This window comes from Protopterus annectens, chromosome 17.part0 (genome assembly GCF_019279795.1).
Source record: "Protopterus annectens isolate FY-2018-M chromosome 17.part0, PAN1.0, whole genome shotgun sequence".
NCBI classification, from domain to species: domain Eukaryota; kingdom Metazoa; phylum Chordata; order Ceratodontiformes; family Protopteridae; genus Protopterus; species Protopterus annectens.
In genome coordinates, this window is record NC_056751.1 from 820,159,469 (window position 1) to 820,175,911 (window position 16,443).

At 37.9% G+C, this 16,443-nt stretch overlaps 1 protein-coding gene across 4 annotated transcripts in view; it reads left to right on the forward strand.

The window, feature by feature from the left end:
* Window positions 1-16,443, forward strand: part of AMPD3 (adenosine monophosphate deaminase 3) — a 740,405-nt gene that overhangs the window by 691,607 nt on the left and 32,355 nt on the right. For all 4 annotated transcript variants that reach the window (XM_044059408.1, XM_044059407.1, XM_044059406.1 and 1 more), the window contains one exon: window positions 10,197-10,307. In XM_044059408.1, coding sequence (XP_043915343.1) covers window positions 10,197-10,307 — 111 coding nt within the window. The remainder of the gene's footprint in view (window positions 1-10,196; window positions 10,308-16,443) is intronic.

Here is a 16,443-nt window from a genome sequence, read left to right on the forward strand (position 1 = left end):
ATCCTGTTGTAGATCCTGAAACCATTTCTCAGGGCCTCAAGGGCATTAAAGCTTCTACTGCTAAAAATCCTACCCCTTCTGATAGAGATTCCAGGGCGCTGGATAGATGGGGTAAGAAGGTTTACACTTCTGCAACCTTGGCAATCAGAGCTTTAAACTGTCAATTTCATGTTAAAATATCAACAGCATATCATGGGACTGCTTAAACAGAAAATGATGTTGATGTCTGACTGTGTGGAAAATAAAGATTTATAGGATCTATTGCATTCAGCTGAACAAGTTGGAAAACATACTTTGCAATGTGGTTTTTGATTCTTTGGAGGCCTCTTGCAGGGCTGCTGTAAATGGGTCTGTGCTAAGAAGGCATGCTTGGCTCAAAGAGCAAACTCTGCCTGATCATGTTAAAGCAAAATTGTTGTATGCTCCTTTACAACAGGACCGTCTCTTTGGTAATAAGACTGAAGAAGTTCTAAAAAAGATGGAAGATAAAGCTAAATCTATGAAAACTGTGAAAGATTTCTTACAAGTGCAACCTCCAGGATTTAGTAGGCACTGGCCTACTAAGAACAGGTCCTTTCCAGTTCCTTCGAGAGCCACACAAGTCAAACCCAGACATTCCAAAGGCACCAGGTTTCAGTCCCAAGGGACTTTCAGAACAAAGCAGTGGGGTGCCTCCTCTTCCAAATCTGGAAACAACAAGACACCACCCTATGGTAAGCAGTCTCAATGACTTCCCTTTACACTTACCAAGCACTTACCTTTTAGCCGCCCCTTTGGGGGGAAAACTGGCTCTTCATGCAAAAAACTGACAACTTATAACCCAGGACAAATGGATTTTAAATATAGTATTCCAGGGATACAGATTTCATTTCCACACATTGCCAATTCCAAACGGCTGGCCAGACCTGCACCCAAATCAGTGGGCAGAGGCCCAGAAACAAGTACTTTCCCTCATGAGCATGGGGGCTATTCAACTAGTACCAGAACAGGAAAAGGGACAAGGTTTCTATTCAAGACTTTTCCTGGTACCCAGAAAAGACAAATCATAGCGTCCAATTCTGGACTTATCTACTCTAAACACCTTTCTGGACATCCCAAAATTCAAGATGCTGACTCTTCACCAGTTACTTCCTATGCTAGGCAAAGATGCCTGGTTGGCAACTCTAGATTTAAAAGAGGCTTACCTGTATATCCCAATAAGGGAATCTTGCAGAAGATACCTCCTCTTCAAAGCAGACTACTTGCATTACCAGTTCTGTGCACTGCCCTTTGGCTTATCTACTGCGCCCAGGGTCTTTACAAAGTGCCTGGCACCAGTAATTGCATTTTGCAGGCAAAGAAATATTCAAATATATCCATACCTGGACGACTGTCTAATTCAGGCAGAAAACAAGGGCATTCTTCTAAAACATCTGGCATTTGTAAAAAGGGTTCTAACTTGTCTAGGGTACACTATAAACGAAAAGAAATCACAGCTGGTACCCTCTCAAAAAATTACACTCCTGGGTGCAAGCTTGAATACAACTGCCCAGATGACTTTCCTTACGCCAGAGAAGCAAATTCATTTGGTGACTTACTTCAAACAGGTGGCCACAAAAATCCTGCTTTATGCAAGGCAAATTCTGCAAGCCTTGGGGTTCATGGCCTCCTGCATTCTTCTAATTCCATATGCAAGATTGCATATGAGGAAACTTCAGTGGTATTTAAAAAGTCTATGGAGTCAGCATTGTCACAGCCTGGAAACAATGATTCCTATCATACCTTGCCTGCATCTAGAGTTCCTATGGTGGGCAGAGGCCTGCCACCAGAACGAGGGACTGCCATTCACACCACCCCCTGCTGTCCAAACCCTAACTACAGATGCATCAGACTATGCATGGGGTGCTCATCTGGCAGGGAAGTGCATTCAGGGAAAATGGAGCCCAAATCAAATGCACCTTCACATAAATCAAAAAGAAATGCTAGCTGTGCAGAATGCACTGACAGCCTTCAAGGAATACCTTCATCCAGGACAATTACTGATAAAGACGGACAACACCACAGTTATGTGGTACATAAACAAGCAGGGGGGTACACACTCCTACTCCCTTTGCAGACTAGACATGGCATTGTGGAACACGGCCTTGACCTATCAAATACAACTACAAGCTCAATTCCTGCCAGGAAAGCTGAATACTCTGGCAGACGAACTAAGCAGAAATCTCATGGACCCACATGAATGGAAACTGGAACCACAGATTTTCAACATGTTGACATGCAAATGGGGGAGCCCAAACATAGATCTTTTTGCCTCACCCCAGAACTATCAGTTGGACAAATTTTGCACAAGAACTCATCAAAAAAAGCCTGGAAAGTGGATGCTCTGTCCTTCAGCTGGAAAAACCTATCAGTCTATGCCTTTCCCCTTCTGCCTCTGCTCTCCAAAGTTCTACTAAAAATCAAACAGGACAAACCAAAAATGATTTTGATTGCTCCAGACTGGCCTCGCTGACACTGGTACCCACTCCTGTGCAGTGTGTCACACCTTCCACTGTGGCACCTGCCTCAGACACCTTACTTACTGTCTCAGCAGAACAACCAAACTCTGCACACTCAGCTCTAAACTTTGAATCTTGCAGTGTGGCTAATCACCTAAATTCACCCTTAGCATCCCTCAGTAAACCTGTGATGGATGTCATTTTGGAGGCGTGAAGACCTAGTACTAGAAAATCTTATGCTGACAAATGGAAAAGATTTTGTGCCTGGAATCAATATCAAGGGATAAGCACAGTAGTGCCCAACATTCCTCAGATCTTGCAATACTTAACTGAGATGCTTTACAAGGGCCTGTCCTTTTCTTCCATAAAAATCCATGCCTCAGCCATTTCAGCTCATTACAACACAGAACCTCCCATCTTCTCTCATCCTCTGCTAAAGCAGTATCTCAGAGGGGTCAAAAACTTAAGACCACCCAGGAGAGCTCCAACCCCTGCCTGGGACCTTAATTTTGTATTGGAGAAACTCACTCTCCCTCCTTTCGAGCCAGCTGCTACTGCAGACTTAAAATTTCTCTCCTGGAAAACAGCTTTCCTTTTAGCAGTCACTTCAGCTAGAAGGGTTTCCGAATTACAGTCTCCTATGGCAGTGGAGCTTTTCATAATTTTTCATGTGGACAGGGTATCTCTCAGGACCAACCCATCCTTCATGCCTAAGATGGTGTCCAGTGTGGCTCTTAATCAGACCATTCATTTGCCAACTTTCTTTCCCAATCCACAGAACAAGGGGGAGCAGATTCTGCATTCATTGGATGTACACAGACAGCTTAGATTTTACTTAAACAGGACTAAATCTCAAAGAAAATCTGAACAACTGCTGGTAGCATTTGCTGCAGGGGCAGAGGGAAAGGCTATTTCAAAGCAAACCATGTCCAAATGGATAAGCCATTGTATTAGTTTCTGCTATAAGCACCATGGAAAAACTATCCCCCAGGGGATCAGACCCCATTCCACCAGGGCTGCATCTACTTCAACAGCCTTTCTCAGAGGTGTTCCTACCAGGGACATTCTAGAAGCTGCTACCTGGAGCACAGTTCATACTTTCACCAAACATTACCATTTACCTCTCTTCTCTAAATCCAGAGCTGGCTTTGCCACTGCTGTCCTGCAGGGCCTTATAGCTGGTCCTAATGCTGTATAATTCCCTCCACCCAACCATAGCTTTGGGAATCTACCCAAATGTAATGAGTGCAACAGTGAAACATCAAGAACATAGTACAGTTGTGTACACTTACCATAAATGTAGATGTTCGAGTGTATTCACTGTCGCAGTCCTGGTTACCCTCCCTCCAGCCCCCTATTTTTCTCTGGCTATTCCTCTACTTTCTTTTACTTAGCTTAAAAGCCCTTTTGGTATATTTGCTTTTGGTTGGAGGTATATTTTTTGTGTTTTTAATTTTATTTGCTCCCCCATTTGGGGGGCACCTGACATGTGGGGCAAGAAAATTTGATGTAATGGCGTTGGCTGCATGTTTTATACCCCTGACGTCATGGAAGAAGGGACAGCAACCGACGCAGGACCCAAGACTTTGTTAATCAGGCCGACTGAGGGCAACCTGCCAGCAGATTACCCACATGTAATGAGTGCAACAGTGAATATACTCAAACATCTACATTTATGGTAAGTGTACACAACTGTATTTTCTCTTTCTTGCTTTCACGGTTGCATTTGTACAAGGTCAGAGTTGAAATCTGTAGAGATAATTTTTAATTAAAATGTTGCTGTCTGTGAATGACTTGTGAATTATGTTAGTTTTTTCCAGGAGATACTGCCAGTAGTTTTCCATGGCAAGGCACCTATATATCAGTTTTCTCTGAGTCATGAGCCATCCCTGAGAAGAGTATGTATGTATGTATGTATATATATATATATATATATATATATATATATATATATATGTATATATATATATATATATATATATATATATATATATATATATATATATATATATATATATATATATATATATATATATATATATATATATGTATATATCTATATATATATATATTTTTTTTTTTTGCTGGTTACCAGGAAAAGACAATATTTGTTCTTTCACATTAACCATAGTCCTGCTTACAGAAAGAGGTTTACTTGGCCTCTTGACTGTGAATGAAATGACCTGTGCTGAGGAAGTGGGGGGGGGGGTTCATGATCATCAATCATAAAACATTGTCAGTTTGTCAACTTGAGCACTAAGGTTTTTTTAACATGTTGAGAGTTTGACAGCCTCATACACATCAGTAAAATGAGGAGTTGTCTAAAATATAGATCAAAAACATGCAGATACACCAAAACAATCCTTTTGTCTGAGAAGGTAAAGGCCGGTGAACTTTCATAATCTAGCTAACTAGTGCAATGCAAGCTTGACTGGAATTAAATCAGCATTATTATCTTCAACCCCCCCTTTATCTAGTTTTCCTACATGGGGTCTGTTGCTGCATGTTGTCAGCTGTTGCCATCTCTCTCAATTCAATGCAGTTAATTTTATTTCTATAAAAGAAAATTGTATTTTAGTTTTATACAAGTTTAAAGTTTGATACAAGTTCAAATGTTTATATAAACAAAACACTACTGTTCTGGTTGTATTTTGTGTTTACTATTTTGTCTGTTCTTCAGTTTGTGTTTGAATGCTGGTATTCCACAAGTTCATTTGAGTGGGTGGGGTCACACAATTATATATGCAAATTTTATGTTAATCAGTGCACCGATATTTGGCCAGTTGTACCTACTTTTCATGATGCTTTATCCAGATTTTCGATGTTTCCAGGTTTAAAAGTATAATTTGATGGAAGATTAGTAATGCTGTGTTTGAGTCCACTAATTGTTGCTGATGGAAGGTCTTTATGTTTATTTTTAGGGGTACAGATGTTGTGATTCAATATGGTTTTGACTCTGTTCCAGAACTGATTTGGGTTGCTGAGCTGAATTTGCTCTTGGTTCCTGCAGTAGTCTAACTTAGCCTTCTTAGCAGTATTGAGTCTAGCTAACCTTCTGAGATGCAGGTAATGGTCATGCTTCTCTGCATTCTTGAAGTCTTCTTTCCCCTCTTTCCACACTTTGCCTGTATTTCATAAGTCTAGGGCAATTTGTGGGGTAAGCCAGGAGATATTTTGGGACCTTAGTCTCCATTTTTTGCAGATGTAATTTGTTGTGTATTTTGGTTAAACTGTTAACAAAAATGGACATAGCTTGAGCAGAACAAGTTGTTATATAGAGGGGTGACCAGTTTATAGCCAGTTGAGTTAGAAGAGCTGGGCTTTCTGAAACTCTTCTGCATGTTATATAATTTGCTGGAGGCTTATCGGTCTTAACCTGTTAGGATGCAACTACTATGCATTTGTTGCTTAGTGCATTGGGAAGTACTTGGACTGCCTTGCATTTATCTGCAAAGTGTATAAACATTAATTAGTGTATGCTTACTTGTATGAGTGTTGTATCTCATATTTGTAGTGACTATTCCAGTCAAATTTCCATGTAAGGCTGTTTGACAGAGTTTGCATTTCAGTGGCTCTTGGAAGTCAGAATTCCTCCAAAACGATGAATTTGTTATGCTGAGTTATACTGCTGATTATATCCAGGATAATCTCTAGTGTTGTGATATTGAAAGGAGGTGGAATGTATCTGAGATGGCATACATTTTTTTGTGTCCAGATATAGCAATTTCAATGAGGGACCAGTAAAGATCTGCATCTTAAGTGGCTGTGTAATGGAAGAGGAAAGGGTTTAAGTGGCTGTGTTATTATGGATGAGAAAAGGCTTTAAGAGATTGTCTGTTCTAACTAGTGTTAAGTACTTCTCTTCCTGGGCTGGTACTGAGATGATTATTATAAAAAAATAGAGTCATTTTGTATGATGGATGGGGGGAGAGGTGGAGTGAGCAATGCTTTTAACCATGATTTGGTGAATAATAAGACAGTGGGGTTGTACTCTTTCAGCCATGTTTCCAGCTAAGACAGTTTGTTATTAATGCAGCTTATGTTCATGTTTGCAAAGATAAGTTGGTTAAGTCCTGGTTTAGAGTGAGTTTATCCAGCTAGCTATAGCAAAATAACAGGTAAGATGTGAGGCTGATTAACTTGGTTGAGAGTTAGTTTGGTTAGTTCCTGTATGTGTGTCCTTTGCATGGTAAATGGAAATGTTTTATTTAAGACTGTGTGTGTGAACACAGGCATTTTTGTTCAACAAATAAGGAATTATACTGCTTAAGTGTTGCATGGAGTGTTTTGTATTATACAGCTTGAGGTGAGCTTATATTCAGTATGACGAGGGTTAAGAGCAGTCATTTTCAGGAGGCGTGGTGAATTGCGGTTAGCAGCAATCTATGTATTGAGTAAGGCAGTGATGATGTAATACCTGTAAAGGTATGTATCTTTTGGGAAGAGGGGACAAAATAGTGTATTTGCTTGTAGCAAGCATGCAATACTAGGAAGCTTAGAAAAGTGGATGTTAGTGTTGTGTATTGTATGGATATATTGTTGTCTCTTTAAGAGGATGAGAATAACGTATGCAAAGTGATCTGCCTTCAGAATGTTTAAGCTTGATGATACAGGGGGGTGGCTGGGGAATTTGGGGTAAAAGGAAAATGAAATGGGTAATAGCCCGCATGTCAGTGGGAGGTAATCAGTGCAAACGTGTACAGAAGCATTGGGATCTGTAACAAAAGCAGTGACTGGACTAGTAGCCTTAAAAGACTTTGTATACTACTGCCTTAATTCACTGCTTAAAATTTTTGTAGCATGCACTGCTACCTTAATTTACAATCTTATCTTTGTAGCATAAGGTGATAGACCACCCTGAAGCAACTGTTTTTTTAAAAAAAATGTTTTTAATTTTGAGGTACAAAGTTGTTTTGCTGATCACTGCAACTGTAAGTGTGAGAAAACCAGGTCAGGGCAATTTAAAAGCCATATAAGCAGGCATAGAATAGATGGTGTGTGGAATTTTAAAATACACTGCTCACAAATACAAATCCACAAAGACCATGGAGGAGATGTGACATAGGAAAGTTTAAATCACTTCCATCTTTGGCTTGTTTTAACTGCCAAACACCTCATGAAGCACTGTTGCACAATATTCCAAACTACAATAAACATTTTAGATTATTGCCCAAATACCTACATGAACATAAGGTTTTGTTTGTTAATCAGTATACAAGGAATAAAGCATTCCCAGAATGGATTAGACCAAGAGTTCTGCTGCTTGTTTGTCTGATTTAGGTGAACCAGGAGACACAGCGTGCAGGTTTAAGATTCAAAGGTGGGCAGCACAGAACAAAAGATAAATATAGCAGAGCAGGTAAAGAAGTCACACATTGTTCTCCAATCTATCAGTAGTGCTCTGTTTTAAAGCTTGGAAGTATTCCATATGTTGGAGATTGAGAAATTGTCAATAAAATCTATCTAATATGCTGGTATTTAACAAATCATTAATAAAACCTCCTATCATACCGCTCCTCCTCCTCCTCCAAATTCATGTAAAATCCTACTTTTTCTCTCCTCACAATTACTTCTAATGTTTTTCACATTTGTCTTCCTAGTTTTGCTCTCTTAATTCCCTCAAACTATAATGTGTTGATACAAGTAATGCATAAGATCCCAAATTTGAAATATCTAATATTCCATATCCTATATTAAACCACAAATTTTCCATCACTAGCTTACTTCCCTTTTTCACCATGGAAACCTGTCACAGCACACCTAAATCTGAAGTATTCAGTGTGTCAGCTGAAGAACTTCCCAACTTCAGGATTACAAACAATGGTTTAAAAATTCATCACGCAACAGGTTCAGCAGGAGTCTTCTTGTCCCACATTTTATATTTGTAAGATAAATAAGCTGATGCTTTTGATGTATTCATTGTAGTTGTCTTGAGGAGTAACATAAATATTTGTGAGTAAGGGAATCATATATGATTATAAATTTAAATGTTTTGCTTCATTTATTTTAAAATGTATGCTTTTGTTACTTTTTTATTTTGAAGTTGATGTGCTAATCCATTGTTTGTCTGAGGATGATCTTTCATTCTATGTGTAAAACTAACTGCCTTTGAACTTAATTTTCGTGTTTCATTTAGACCTTTCTCAGAAAAAAAGCACTGCTATTTTCTTTATTTCTGTGGGAGGGATTTCTTTCAGGTTTCTGCTGTGCATGTACAGTGACCTTTTTGTGTGATATAATTTATGGATTTAGATATCTTTTTAATTTATGTGAATATTTACAGTATTTTATTGTAGCCACGTGTGCATTGTTTTTGGAAAGGTTGTAGAGATTAGGGTTTTGACGTGTTGGTGTGGCTTTATGCTTATTGGTGCTTTTGTGGAAATTTTGTTATTTCCGGGTTTCTTATTGTAGTGGTTCAAATAGTTATGTTTTGTGGACTGTACTGCTGTGTTCGCTATACTTTATGTAGATCTAGACCATTGATGATAACTTTATAGTACAGGTAAATTTTGATGACGTAGTAAAATTTCAAATAAACTTTCTGTAATGTAGACGAAGTAATAAAAATGATTCCTCTTTCACTTGGGTAGGTACAGATATATGTTTTGTTAAATCTACAGCTTTATTATAGTTATTTTAAAGATAGAAATGTACATATAGATAAAGTAAGTTCATTTTTAAAATGCATACAAGCAGCAAATGGAAAAGATTCTTACCTAACAAAATAATCATAAGAAACAAAATGACTAGTATTATACTGGAAGGTGTAAAAAGCAGTATCTGGTGCAATTTCTACACAATATATATATTTCTGTAAGAATAAATATACAAAACAAGGAAAGCAGCAGAAATTTAAGACTGAGAAGAAAATGTGTGATTATAGACAAGTTGCTTTAACCAGTGGGACAGACATCAAAATGACTGTACATTACCTTAAGGAACTATTATACTTAAAACAACAAATACCTTACTATAGATTCATTATTTGTATACTAAATCGCATAAAATAAACAGACCACTAAAGCAGTAAGCATAGAGCTTGAGAAATATAAATAGCTTACTGAGGTTATAGTAACTTAAATATCTGCTTGCTTCCTTGTTATTGTCTCTCTTTCCGTATACCAAACTGTTGTGTATAGGTAATACTGTGTGAAAACTTAGAAAATAATGTTCATCAGGATTATTAAAACAAACAGTTACAGTTGTCTTACAGGCAGACAGGACTTAAGGCCTAGAAGTGTTAATAATAGGATGAGAAAACTTAAAAAGAAGAACAAGTGTGCAGAAGTGATGAAAACTGGATTGTCTTCTATGTCCAAGACTCACTCATTCAGTCTGTTGCTTATATTTGATTTACTTTGCTCTACTGATACTGGTCTAGTACCAAATGCAAAGTGTGATTGCACCTTCATTTTGTAATAATCTTATATTTAATTATTATGTGTATATGTTCTCAGTTATCCAAGTATGAAATGGGACTATTACATTAGAGTGTATCCCCATTTGATTTCTTCTTACATTCTGGGGATCTACCTTAGAATACCATTTGAAGAAAAAAAAAATATGTTATATGCTATGTTCTGCATACTGGATGTACTGCCTTATAATGTCCTAATAAATCCGTTCTTGGAGAAAAAGATGCTTAAGGTTTCACAAATAATTTGTTATAAAAAATGCCAGCACATTGCTCAGCTTTGTTCTGTGTTTCTTGTACAGGAAGCACTCATGGAAGAATATGCCATAGCTGCACAGCTCTGGAAGTTCTCGACATGTGACCAGTGTGAGATAGCACGGAACAGCGTACTCCAGAGTGGACTTTCGCACATTGTAAGGTTTTCCGCTAATTTTATCTAAAACTTGTTTGCTGACTTTATACTTGTATGGAGGTTATACTCCACCAATGACAATATCAGTATTGTTGTAGAATGTCATGGTTTCCCATTATTAAATGATTAAAGAAAAGAGAACATTATTTTCCATCACTTTTTAGTAGTACACTTAACATATAGTAGTAGCAAGTCTGGCCACAAAGAAACAGAGTGTATGCAGTGCCCAGAACTCTGCATTGTAGGGCACTAATAAATCACATCTAACAAAACTGCAATGTTTGTTTTCTTTACTTGCCATTGCAAATTTTTCAATCCTTAAAATACCCACTGACCCAAGGGTGGTAGTCACTGGGGCCCACAAAGCAAGCTCCACAATGAACATATAGCGTAACACAGAAATCAGTAGAAAAGGAAGAATTCCATACATTACAGGCAGACTTAGTCAAATAACTACTAGTTATAGGAAGAGTAATCTGAATTATTTTTCGTCACCAGTATATAATCTTCATTACAGACGTAATGCTTACAAATTAACTTTCCTTTTTTCTGTACCATTTAGTTTGACATATTGAAGATGAATAGCTGTTTCTCTGGAGTTTGTTCAGCCAGTAGGCCATTTTCTGTTCCATTATATGAGACAATTTATTTCAATTCCTGGATAACTTTTCAGTATGCATTCTTATACCTGCATTTCTCCTCATACCTTCTTTCCCCTTTGAAGATTACCTAATATTAGTCTTCCACTAAATCTTTATTAGTTTGAGTACATATTGTCTTCTTGAGAGAGTTAGTCATTGGTGTTGCAACTATGCATGTCTATTGTTTAAAATGTATTGTTTTGAAGTTTTTGGTAAAATACAATATAAAACAAACAAGGTGGGGGGGGGCTATGCCACTTACACCCCCAACTATGTATACTAATTCCAGGATTGCACCACAGTGTGGAAAAGGGCATATACCTTTTACTTGCCTTACAGTACTCTACACAGTGCTATATATACTAAGTTCAGTTCAGTGAAATGAGATTCAGTGAAATGAATTTTCAGTAATTTGTGTTTTCATCGCTGTGGTTGGGGTGAAATGAAATTCAGTGAAATGAGATTTAACAAAACAAAGTAGACCCATATATATATATATATATATATATATGTATATGTATATGTATATATATATATATATATATATATATATATATATATATATATATATATATATATATATATATATATATATATATATATATATATATATATATATATATATATATATACATATAGCGAGAGATATATATTGGTCTATGTCATAATACTGACTCTTCGAAAAGTTGAACTTCATATGGTCGAGACCATGTGATCGACTTTCTGAAAAGTTGAAAACAACATAAATCTACATTTTTGCAGAGGGGGCAAGCACACCCTGCAACCCTACAACCCCTGCAAATTATATATGTCAACTGTGACATCGCACTACAGTGGTGAAAAGTGTAAATTCTCCAATCCCCATTGTACTGCAGTCTCCAAACAAATGCATTGACTTTTCGGAAAACCAAACATATGGTCTTGAGCATATGAAGTTCAACTTTCCAAATATATACATATATATATATATACATACATACATACATACATAGATACACTTCTCACCCACAGGTAATATTTTTCATTTTTCTTACTTATACTCCCCCAGGAATCATGTAATCCCATTTAAGTTACCAGTCCTCATTACTGCCAATACAGCTCCACCTTCAAAGATTTCCATCTCTAGGAAATCTGACTTTTCTTTCAAGCATCATGGTGTTCACACACTGTATAAATTCTGACCACCTTAAACACTGTTACATACCATTTTTCCCTACTGGCCTACAGCTCGTGCACCAAACTCACTATATTTAGCCTTGACAAACATTTCTTAATGGAAAGGGTATTTGAATTTAAATAATACCCATCAGAAGGTATCGCCACAGTTATCAGCAATACAAGGTCACCAGACCCTACCACTGATTGAATATATCATAACTATAGAACTTCCCTTAGCAGTTCCAGTGCCAGTTGTATCTTCCAGTAAATCACACACATATTCATAGGTGAAGTGCTGTTCAGTGACTATTGATATAACATTAAAAAAGTGTAAACCACATCTATTCCCAAGCCACTCACAACAACGATATAGCATGAGCCTGTAAAATTCTGTTTAATCAGCTTATCAGATTCCTTCATTCAGCAAACCAGTATCAGCACACTGTAATATAATATCAAAATACTTACAAATAAATCATGCATACTACCCAAATATTAAGGTAACCCAAGATTGGTAACAATCATCCATACCGTAAAAAAACACTTGTTAGCATATACTCTTCTTTTACCACATTTTGCTTTGACTTGTTCCACAAAAAGAACTCCTGTCTTTTCCTATCAAATGAGTTCACCAACACACATTTCTTATCAGTTTGCATAGAGGTAATTTATTCTTGAAAAATATAGTAGTATCACTTGCACTTTTTCATTTGGGCTTATAATCTTCCATAACTATACGTAGCCAAGCATGCCTAATCACTATCTCAACTTCATTATATATAACCAGTAGAAATCCATGAATATTATGATAACCCCTGTAGTTTTTGGCATTACTTCTATAATAAATAACCTCACCCATGACTAGGTATATCAGGTAGTCAGGATGGTACTGCATAAACCACTTATAGTACTATATTGTTATCAGAATTTCAAAAGCACAATATACAGCAACACAGCATTTTAAAACCCCATATTCCTTTATCTAAATACTTGCAACACTAGCACTGAGTTCTTCTTACATATTTTCATAATTCTGACAACTACAGCCATGATGCAAAAGTGTTAGTACATCCAAATAATTGCAGTCAGTCATAACAGTGTTATACTCAACTTTATCGGACAACTCCCATACCTACTGTCTTTTTATTTATCTTTTGTTGACCAAGTTAGTTCCACTAATCTAACAGAGTATTTTCAGGGAAGATCCAAGGTTGCATTTATACAACTAGAGGAAATTTGACCAGGGCATCTGGGAACTTACATTACTCTTTTAAGCAGGTGCTGTGGGATCTTTTTCATCCTCCTGAACTACTACCAAGTCAAATAGATGGGACCTCCGTTTGATGACTAATCCAAAGGACAAACACACTCAGAAGTGCAACATCCCCTTATGCTGCACTATCTGGTTGGGGAATAGAATGCACAGTCTTATGCCTCAAATGTGACTGTGCTATCTATTGCACCATTATCACTGCAATACTGTCGCCAACTATCTAAGCACACATTAAAGAGAAGCAACATTATTTCATCACATTTACATATTACAACTTTACATTTTTCATAAAAATGGTAATACATTTATATAACTGCAGTCAGTCCTGTTGATGTTTCTCCCATATTTATCAGGCAAGCATACCTTCTTTTGGAAATAAACTCTATACATTTCAACCTATGGGGAAATACATTTCATGAATAAAGTATTACATTAAATAACTTTCTAGCATTTCCTGAAACACCTTTTTTCCTCCCCTCCTTCTAATTGCCAAGAAAGAGTTGTTAAATATTACCAGAAACTTGGGTATCGGTTAAAAAAAAAAAACAACAGTTCCTCGCTGACTTCTCACCTGGTGTGCTGTGTCTCTCCTGCAAGTGTTATACATTTTGCTCAAGTTACATCTGTTAGAAACTACAGTAAATTGCACTATGTGTTTATATTTACAGTTTAGAGTCAGCTAACCATCTGTTGATTATTCTGTTAGCCTGGCTTACTTTGGTTAGTATTAGCATTCAACATAGTGTAGCTCAGCTGTTTATCACCAGAGCACACTTGTTAAACAGTGATGTTATTTAGTACTGCTAGCTGCAGTTCCACTGTGGGCAGCCACGGTGATGCAGCGGTTAGTATTGCCAGCTCACAGCAAGAGGTTCTCTGGTTCGATCCTCGGCTTTGGTGTCTTCTGTGCGGAGTCTGCATGTCCTCCCTGTGGTCACATGGGTTTCCTCCGGGTGCTCCGGTTTCCTCCCACATCCCAAAGACATGCTGTAGGTGGATTGGACACTCTAAATTAGCCCTAGGAGTGAGTGTGTGCATGTGTGTGCCTTCTGTGGAAGGTTGGGCGCTGGGCTGGCAACTCGACACCGTAAAACTCCACTGCCGATCTTGAGTGGACAGGTGATCCGCTGTGGCGACACCTAACCGGGAAAAGCCGAAAGAAGAAGAAGCTGCAATTCCACTGCCATTTTCTGAATTAGTAGAATCCTATGGCATAGCATATTGTGTTTACTGAAACAGTGTTATTATATTATTGGCGTCTGTGACTGCATTCTTCCCTTATATGGCTTGTATTATAGTAAATGGCTACACAGGGTAACTGAATCTGTAATGTATCTTTCCACTGTTGTTTATTCATGCTCCTTATTCTACCTGTTTCTTTAATTGCTCTTATTTTATTTGTTTTTATTTAGTTCTGACCTTAGTGCCTGAATACTACCCTATTTGACTACTGCAGCTTTTATTCTAATCATACAGAGCTCCAGAATCATCCCTGCACAGAAACAAGCACCAGCCCCATACTATTGCATGTTTTTTTACTTCTTAAACTTAAATACTGGGAGAGCACACCACCTCGGTCAGCAGCCGGGTCTCCCCCCCCAGCTAAACCCTTTACTATTTTAAGTAAACACATATAGATTCCATCTTGATTCTTATACCTACCCCACCCCCAGATATAGGAATATTACAGATATTATGGTAGCTACTTTTTTGGAATTTACTAACTTTATGTTAGCCTAACACCACAGAAAACAAGAAAGCATATTAGCTTCTCTTTGCTAAAGTTTTTCTTATGTTTAGGTAGATTTTACACACATAGAGAAACAAGTGACTGTTTGTTTTATTCTCCCTACAGTTCTCATTCTACCCACTCCATTTGCCCTCACTACGCTCAGGCTCACTCCGCTCCCCAACCCTACCCCCGTTTTCACCCACCCCCACTTTCATTACATTTATACTCACCACCATCAACTTCTGCCCACCCACTATAACTACTTATCCAGTCCCATCACTCACCTCACAAAATCCCTCCCATTTCCCCTTACCACAATACTCACTTGACTGAGCCAATCAGATCACTATACCTTACATTCTCTACAAACTCTCTCTTACATCAAATAATTATTAAAGGTATATTAAATAATGCTTTAGTTCATCTCACATCCATCTAATGTTTCATTTTAAAACTCTATCTCAAACCATGGCAGTTCTCTTCAGCTTACCCGATGTATTTCTCTCTGTCACACTCCTTACTTCCTATGAAACACAACTCCATCATATCCAACCTTTGACTACCACTACACTTTCTGTACAACAAAAGGAACCCTCCTTTACCATCAGTATCTCTCCATCTCTTTTCAAAACCTCCCATACCCAACTTCACAGCCACAAAATCCTTACACACACATCCCATAAACCTAAATTAAAATCATTATGTCACTAGCACTACCTCACTAATCCACCCCCACTCTTAAACACACTTCTACTAGATGGGGACATTCACCCCATCCACCCACAAGCACTCTTCAAGAAAAAATCTTGATGATTGGATGGGTAATAGGAAATTCACCCCGGGGATCACTTCTGTGGCTATGCTTGACAGAGGCACAGGAAAATAGTTTTCTTGGGTGGTGAAAGTCAGGGTACCTTTTTGGATAGGCTTGTATAGGCCCTAGGGCCTATAGCCTAGTATCTACCTATGAACCTATGAACCCCAACCTAGGTCCTGCCTCCCCTATAAATTATTCCACCAACCCATCTGCCACCAACTTTAACTGTCTTCCCTGCCCCTCAAGTGGCAAACACCTTGCTGTATAGTCTATTACTATACAAAGCCTACCTAACAACACCCCAGGACTACATTCCTGGATTACCCTATACTCCCCACACATCCAAACCCTGTCCAAAACTTGGTTAAACCCTCACATCTCCAACACAGAAATCCTGCTCCCCACTACAACATTTACCTTCAAGACAGAGTCACCAGAAAAGGTGATGGAGTTGAAGTCATGTACTCTGAACATCTAAATTTATCCCCCAACCATTACCCATCCAAATTTCCATCC